The sequence below is a fragment of the Condylura cristata genome, unplaced genomic scaffold (assembly GCF_000260355.1).
Source record: "Condylura cristata isolate star-nosed mole 26May11 unplaced genomic scaffold, ConCri1.0 scaffold00012, whole genome shotgun sequence".
In the NCBI taxonomy this organism is placed as follows: Eukaryota; Metazoa; Chordata; class Mammalia; order Eulipotyphla; family Talpidae; genus Condylura; species Condylura cristata.
In genome coordinates this window covers 4,955,506-4,964,426 of record NW_004567113.1, presented here as the reverse complement: position 1 = coordinate 4,964,426, position 8,921 = coordinate 4,955,506, and the positions used below count along the sequence as shown (strand labels likewise).

General features: G+C 32.4%; 1 protein-coding gene across 2 annotated transcripts in view; it reads left to right on the top strand.

The window, feature by feature from the left end:
• GRID2 (glutamate receptor, ionotropic, delta 2) overlaps positions 1 to 8,921 on the top strand; it is a 1,454,036-nt gene that overhangs the window by 749,032 nt on the left and 696,083 nt on the right. Inside the window, exon 3 of one of the 2 annotated variants that reach the window (XM_004681118.2) lies at positions 7,782 to 8,066. The exons of the other annotated variant lie outside the window; for it this stretch is intronic. Coding sequence (XP_004681175.1) covers positions 7,782 to 8,066 — 285 coding nt within the window. The remainder of the gene's footprint in view (positions 1 to 7,781; positions 8,067 to 8,921) is intronic. 2 annotated transcript variants of the gene reach the window in all.

The following is an 8,921-nucleotide window of genomic DNA, read 5'->3' as shown; positions in this document are numbered from 1 at the left end:
CTTATTTCACAATATTTGTATTTCTTTGTTGAAGTCCGCAATAGTTGATTGAATAAATGAACCTCAATCTGTAATTAATAATACTTTGTAGTAATAGATTAAACCAAACCATCTTTTATGATCCTTTAAGTGAAAGAGTAGAATCATGTGATTAATGGTAATAAACTTATAGGAAAGTATAACTTTGCTGTTGAAAAATGACCTCCATGTATTTATTTTCATTTGTGATTATCAATAAAGAAATGAGAATAACAGCATAATGATCATTAATTATCTCATAGGTATTTGTGGTGATATAAGTCAATAAAAAAGACTTTTTAATGAAACTGGAAAGTTCTATAAAGTATCATTATATTATCACTACGGTGGATAAAACACTTATTTGCAATCAAAACATCTACATTAAGACAATTTCTATGGATATCATTGGTGGGAAAAGTTCCACATGGTGTTATGTGGGTTTTGTGAAGTTGAACATTGCAATGTTTTATGGAAAGGCAAATACAATAGAATGTCATCATAAAATTTGTTATTTCTAGAGTTTGCATCTTTGTATATATCCACATGACTCTTAATGCCTTTGTATTATCTCAAATAAAGGGAATTCTCAGCAATCAAATATTATGTTAGGGTTTTCCACTTTAAACTTTTTTTGAAGGGAGGACAAAAATATGTTAAATTTAGTGATATATATTATGTAACTATATTATCTATATATTTATTAACTATATATGTATTTGTCATATTCAGAAGAATATTATTTCATTATAAATAGGTAAATCTTTCTTTAAAAAATCATAAACACAGTGGGAAATTTTCAAAATTAAAACATATGTGTTATAAATAAAATCCACTATTTTCTCTTCATTATAAGCTTACAAGTACATAGTAATTCCATCTTTGGTATGGAAACAGGAAAATAAAAATGTGTTTATAATGAGTCAACACAGAGGTACATAAAGCCACCAAAAATAAATTGAAAAGCTAATTGTAGGCCTATTTGTAATCACTTAAATAAGAACACACCAATTAGAGGAAAGATTGTTCAACCATAGTACTACCTAGCTATCTCAGGCTTGAGTGTTGTTTGATCTATTTATAGTTTTAAATAAAAGTGATTTAAACTTTTTTTTCCCCAAAAATGTAAGAATAGAGAAGAATAAAATAGAATGTTCTTTGGTGTCACCTGAGAAACCATCTAGTTTAATAAACATCTTTAATACAAGAAGAAATTGAAATCCAAAAAGAAAATAATAAATATTGCCCAAGGCCTAACACTGATTTTAACATCTGAAATGGATCTAAATATCAGGATTTCTCATATACAATAGAATCAACAAATCCCCTATGTTTTTTTTTTTTTCTCTGAAAATGTGTTTTTTCAATAGCTGATACAAAGTTGTCTTAATTGGCAGGGTGTTTTCTCTCTCTTTTTTTTTTATACTGGTGTCAATGAGCAAGAAGTTTGTTGTGTCAGTTTAATGTTTTGATTTTATATTCCCCTTGGGAGAAACATTGTCTTCCTACATTTAAGACTATAGCATACAAAGAATATTCATATCAAATATTTAATAAGTAGGAGCTTTTTTTTTCCTTTCTCTAAACATTACATGATGTAGCCAAATTAAAAAAAAAAAATGAGAGACAGGAAGTTCATAAAACAATGAAAAACTGCCTTTTGAAAATTTGCCCCATATTTTATACCATATTTTTCAGGAATTAGCTTCTTTTACTTCATAATTGTTGCTAACAGTGGCCCAAGCTAACTATTAAATAGTGATTCTGACCTTCTGCGCTGTTCTATAGTTCGGAATAGAACATAGACAGTTATTTCCGCAGAAATAGAAATGCTTCTGATACTACACTGAAAGGCATTATTAGTGTGATTAGGGTATGATAACAAACTGCAGATGGCAAAAGATTACTTTCTGGCAGAGAATAAATTCAAGTGCATTTTATGCTAAGTGAAATGTGATTATCTGTAAATTGTAGTAGTGGTGATCAATTAATGAGTAGATAACTATGTTCTGGATCTTGCTTTCAATTATAAGTCATAATCAAATAAAGAAAGAATCTCAGTTTAAAGATTGAATCTCAGTGAACTGGAATATACTAGATTAGAAATCATATGAGGTTTGATAGATGTTATAATAAATCCATACAAAAAGGGATTTGATTTTATTTACTAGCCAAAATGATTTTTTCTGGTCATTTTAAATATATGTATACATTTGTAAATATCCATAAATATATATTATAGTATATATATAATATTATTTTAATCAAGTAAATTTTAGGCAGTTTAAAAATTAGTGTTTATTGACTAAAGCAACAGATTGTATCCTACTGCAAAACATTATGCAAATTCAAAATATCTACACAAAAGTAAAGTAATATTTAGTCATTAATTTTACCATTTGAATCATATCATTGTTGATAAAATACTCAATATTTTGAAAATTCTTCTCAGTAGCTATTTTCACCCTTGTGGAAATTTTCATCATATATTATTTATGGTTGGACCTGACCATAAAGATTTAATATCTTAGTTCCAAGTCAAAAAGAGAAGAGAGTAGTATCAAAATCACTGTTATCCTTTCCTTTTTAATATTCAGGTGTCTGAAATTCCCTGTATCTTATAGAAAGTGAGAATTAAGTAACATATTTTTATATGTGCCTTTATATTTAAAAACAGGTAATCACTAGTTGTCTATACCAAGTCTGAATCTCTTTGATAGTAATTAATGGCATGAGGTTCACCCTGGTGGCTCAAGGGTGTAAGTCTCAGCACTATGGAGCTATTGGCAGCCACTGTAGCAGGAGTTCAATCCCCATTCAAGGAGCTGACCCACATGGTGGGGTAGAACTCTTTTGTCCGTCCACCACACCCCTCAGCAGTTTACTTCGTAGATCTGTCTTTTCTGCTCCCCATTCTGTCTCTAGTGAATCCTCCCCCCTCCCACAACTCTGGCCTGCACAATGTTTTCTTATTTTATTTTTGGGACTAATAAACAAGGTAAGGCCACCCTTTAATATACAATGATTCTCACTGACATCCTTTTTTTCCTACATCACTTACCTCTACCTTATCCCTCCAAGCTAAGGGAATTAGAACTATGGGAACTATACCTTGGGGGTTATTGTGCAAAGATGAACAAACGATATGAAAATAAATACATTAAGATGAAAAATAGGGAAGTTCCACTCCTAAACTATGCTCATATTGCTGACAGTATGACTCAGTGAAATAATGTCAAGAGGAAATCAACAACTGTGAGGGACCTCTGCAGTGAAAACATCATCATCATTAACACACAGTACAGTGGGAACCCACCAGTCTATTCACCAAACAACAGAACTACTCAGATAATATAGCATAATGCAAATAAGTGATTATTATTCTGGAATGAATAAAGAGTGTCTAGGAGTGGCTTAGTCATCTGTAGTTTTTAAAACTTTGAGTTCTGACACAGGGATTAATTTAGAAACACTGAGTACATAGATTGGGAGCCTTTGAGGATAAGAACTGCCATCTGCATATGCTCATCTCCAAAGATATTACTCACACATATTTGAAAGCTGATAAATATGTGTTGAAGGATGTTTATGACTAGTATGTGCTAAAATCCTTCTGTGACTTAAAATCATTGGGAAAGTTTATATTAGAACAAGTAAGTCAGAAATATTATCACAGGGAGTAAGTATACTCATGAACATTGATGTCATCCAAATGTGTTTTGCTGAGTTCTTATTGAGTATTCAATGGTAGGGAACCAATTTCAAGATCTCATCTAGATTTCATTTTTAATGCCATTTAACTTAATAAGAAAATGAAAATGATTAATTACAGAAATTAAGGTGATAGTATACAGAAACATTATTTAAACTAAGTTTATACATTTACATAGCTATCTTCATTTCATAGCTATCTTCATTTCCATAACTGCTGAATGACCAAAAAGGGTAAAAGTGTTGCTGACTACAGTTGCTATTAAAAAAAAAAAGAAGAAGAAGTGTGCTTTCAATAGTAATCACAAGCACTTTGATGGTATTAAAATTTCAAACAGCTGGAATCAGAAAGCCAGCTGTTCAATACAGACTATATGTTTTGAGGTATGTGCATACATGCATATATGATATAGATATTTCATAGGACTTGGAATAATAGTGGGTAAGAAATATGACATTCAGAAGTCCTTGGCTTAGATTCCTGCAATAAAAAAAGCAATAGATGCACATACAAACACACTCAAATTTTCTAAGTTCTATATGCATATAACATACACAACGTGTTTTGAATTAAAATATGGATGGCATGAACTAAAGTTACATTATGCTGTCTTCTAGCTATCCATGGAATCTTGTGGATTCCAAAAGGTAAATTAGTTATGATCTACCGTATTCCTTGATGTGTTCTTTTTTTCCCCCCAAATACCTATTTTGCTGTTATGAATTATAGTTGTATTTTTTTTAAACACTAACCTTTATATAGGGCCCCTATGGGTGTCTTACCTGCTTCAACCAAGACATATATTGGTAAAATGAATCAGAATGTGTGTTAATATTTTCATAGGTTGCTTTGCAGATCTTTTCTTAAATGTGCTCATCAGGGGTTGTGTTTTCAATCAACTAATCAGGTCTATTATTGGCATGAACTCTTTTCTAATGTGTGAACACCTGTTTTTTACCAACCATGAAATACGGTTTCCTTTGTATATTTTTTTTTCATGCAAACCGTTAAGATTATGCAAAACTTTAAGGCTATGAATATTATTAGCTTGATGTAGTGATAAGGATCTTGGACAAGGTCTTGGTGACATGAGTAGAATTTTTCCCCTCCTTCACCCTTTCCTCTTTTCTTTTTCCTCTTCCTTCTTCCACTCTTACTGTTCCTGATCTTTCTCCACCTCCTCCTTTTAAAAAGGGCACAAGGTTGTGTTTTATTGACAACTGTGAACAATAGGAGGTCAGGCACTCCAAGAAAAATGCATGTCTGCCCCTCCCTGGTAGCCAGTGGGTTAAAGCACAGCAGTAAGAAGCTAAAGCCACTTTTGCATGAGTTTGATCCCTGCCTGCCCCAAATGTGATCCACATGGCGCTGCAGACCTCTCCTGACCCACCCGCTGCTCCCCTCAGCAGTGTACTTTGTCAATCTGCCTGTTCTGTTTCCCGCTCTGTCTCTGGTGAATCCTCTCACCGCCCCTGTAACTCTGGCCTGTATCTCTTTATTTGTATGCACAAATAAATACATGTTTAAAAAAGGAATGCATGTCTGTGATGTGAATGCATGTCCTTTTTTAGTCATCTTTTATGTGGAACATAATGATTTGGTACTGTTTTTTTTTTTTTTCCACCACTGATAAATTTTTACTGTGAAAATCAGTCAATTTATTATAAACTGGTAACAACTATCACTAACCCAGGACTTCTATGAAGCTTCATAATTTTAATTACATAGCCAATAATTTGAGTTGCTATTTATCTAGTTAAATTAACATAGAAACATTGATTGGGCAAGCGTGTGGAGCCTCTGATACCATGGAGGAAGGTAGATGAGCTTAGGGGGTCTGAAGTTGTGCTAACCTAAGATCAGATTAAAAAAATGAACATTTAGTGTTGAAGATGTTGGAACTAATTGTTATTGAGTATCAAATGTCCCTCAAAATAGTGTCCCAGGATGCCAATTTACCAAACAAACATGGTTTGTATTGCAGTTAATGCTCATTTTCTATCTTTAGACCACATCATATATAAATTATACTTGTGACCTAATATTACATGATTTTATGTTGCCATTTTTAATGATGCCTATTTTGAATTTATAGGAAATATCAGTTATTCTTACTAATATGTGTGGCAGGATTGATAATAAAAAATAACAAACAATCTCAAAATAACACATTTGCATACTAGTAATGTATTATTTGTTTTAGTTTGTGTACTTATAAAAAGAGGTTAATAAATAACATGGTTGATTGGAAGAAATTACAAATTGCATACTAAGCAAATTTCATCAGCTAAGTAATGATTAACATACAGTTTTTCTTTTTGGGGAGTTTATTCTTCTCAATATGGAAATTAAAATATAGTTTTCATACATTGTTATATATGTAAGATAACACAATGTTGAAATTAATTTTTATCTCAAGCTTCTATATTTACAACTTTATAAATTAAGTGGTAGATCTATAAAAATATTATACTTACTATTTTTCATTCACTTATTGTAAAGATTGAAATTAATTGTATTAATTAAAGCTTAAGATATTTCTCTAAGTTTGAATTTTAATTGTTTAATCAGCTTAGCTTTTCAATAAAATTTTAAATTTAATTCCATTTGTTTATATGAATTAAAAATGTCCTTACATGCTACACTAATGAAATAAATATTTACCATTACTTTGCATGAATTTATGAAAAAATTAGATGTAAATTCATATGGCTTTCAATAAGTTTTGAGTTCATAAACCACATATAGGTTTTCATGATTTTTGCTAAAATTTCAGATTCTATCTAGTATGGACTAAGAAACATCACCCCTGATGCTATCTTTAGCTTTTATTTGAAATCATATGGCCTCTCTCATCCTTGAAAATCATGTCACAATAATTATTAATTTATTTTGTAAGTATTGTTGGCTTAACATTAATCATAATAAATTTATGTGATGTTTGTGTGCATGCCATTAGTATAAATCCTCTAAACTTGCATTTAAGTCAGCTTTCATTAGCTGACCAGTTAATTACCTGGAGGTGCTCAGCAACTGCTTTCCTTTCAATTATTAAATGATTATATAAAACAATCTATAATAAAGTGTGATATTGAAAATGTTATATCTGGGATATTTAAAATATAGAATAAAGACTTGGCCAATTATAACTGAATTTATCAAATGAAATTAATTTTGCCTTGATTCAGAATTTGTTGATTTCCTTTCTAATCTCCTGCCTTCAGATATTGGCACTTTGAGATTTAACTCCCTGACCCTTTTTTTCTGTATCTATGCTATATCTATATATTTATAGCAATATTTGATATAGTATTAAATATGTTCTGAAGTAAGTAAAGATTCATGCAAAGAATAGTTACTGTGAAATTAAAGCAGAACACTATAAACATAGTAGAAACTAGAAATTGACTGAAAACTAGAAAGAGATAGTTGCTAAAATTTTCTATTTTATTTGATTATGAGCTTTATTATGATGTAAAGATTTTTTTTTCCTTTTTCCAGTGTAAAAGAGACACACATCATCAATGATTTACAACTAGAATGGCTCTTTATAGCTGCCAAAAATGTGCTGCTTAAATCCTTTCATCTTTCTCATTCACTCACCAGTTTATATATCACCTCCTTTTGAAAACTTCTTTCAGATATTTAGAACGGTATTATCTTTTCTCTGAATTATACATTGATCATTACTGAAATAATTATCACAAATTGAATGACTGCCATAAAAGAAGTAGAAAACAGACACTGCATCATTCCAGTTCTCTCAAAAATTCTGCTAGGTTCATACCATCCTGTCTTCTTTATGAAAGATACAACAGAGGCTATGAGAAGCTAAGTAATTTGCACAAGGTTAACCGTACTTAATAAGGAGAATATCATTTATTGAATTCCAACGGACCTTTGTAATATGAAGATCTCATGGAGAACATCTCTTCTAAAAAAACACTTTCCATAGTTATGTAATAGCTCCAAAAGTTTTAATGACAGCTCTTCAAAAAGAGAAACTATATGAACCTGTTTGACATTTGGATACCACTGTGCTTTCTTGCAGCCTGCGAACTTATGAATCAAGGCATCTTGGCCCTGGTCAGCTCCATTGGCTGCACCTCGGCAGGCTCCCTCCAGTCGTTGGCAGACGCAATGCACATCCCTCACCTCTTCATTCAGCGCTCCACGGCTGGGACCCCCAGGAGTGGCTGCGGACTCACCCGGAGTAACAGAAACGATGACTACACTCTATCCGTCCGCCCCCCTGTCTACTTAAATGAAGTTATCCTGAGAGTGGTCACAGAATATGCCTGGCAGAAATTCATTATATTCTATGATAGTGAATATGGTAAGTTTAATCTGTGTGGATTTTATAAACGGATAGTTGCAAGGCAAGCAATTTATGAACTGAATCATGATTTATTTATTTATTTTTTACTTATGCATACAAGAACTGGGGTGAAGGTGAGTAGTGTGGAGTGGAGTGAGAGGACTGACCAGAGACAATGGGGAGCAGAACAGGTGGATCCACTGAAATACATTTGTGAGGGGAGCAGTGAGGTGAGACAGGAAAGGTCTTCTGCACCATGGTGGTTAACTCCTGGAGGGGGATTGAATTCATTAACAAGTGGCTGGGATACCTTGATAGTACTAAGATTTTAACCCCTGTGCTATCACGGAGGTATGAATTGTGAAAAACTTTGCGGCCCTTACTTGCTGTCACTTTTGGGTTGCTAGTTCTGTCATATTCTTTTTATAAATCTAGCAGCAACATTGAACTTTGATAGGACTTCAAGTTAATTTCTTTTTCCTTTTTTTTTTTTAATTTCTTTGAAAACAAATTAAAAACATTTACCTGAATCAATGTTCAATTATGCTTTAAATCTGACTGGTATATCTCATATTTTCAAGTAACGGAAGTCATTAAGATATTATCTTTTGTCCCTTTTAACAATATTTGAAACTCTTCCTAATATAAGACTACAGTGGACTTCTCCTGGAACACAAAAATAATGCTTATATATTTATATTTATTCATTAAAAATGTTGGCATTGGGCCCTCCCTGGTGGTGCAGCAGGTTAAAGTGCAGCACTAAGTAGCTAAAGCCACTTCCACATGAGTTCGATCCCCACCCCGGAGGTGACCCACATGGAGCGGCAGAACTCTCCTGGCTGCCCGCTGCTCCCTTCAGCAGTGTAATTC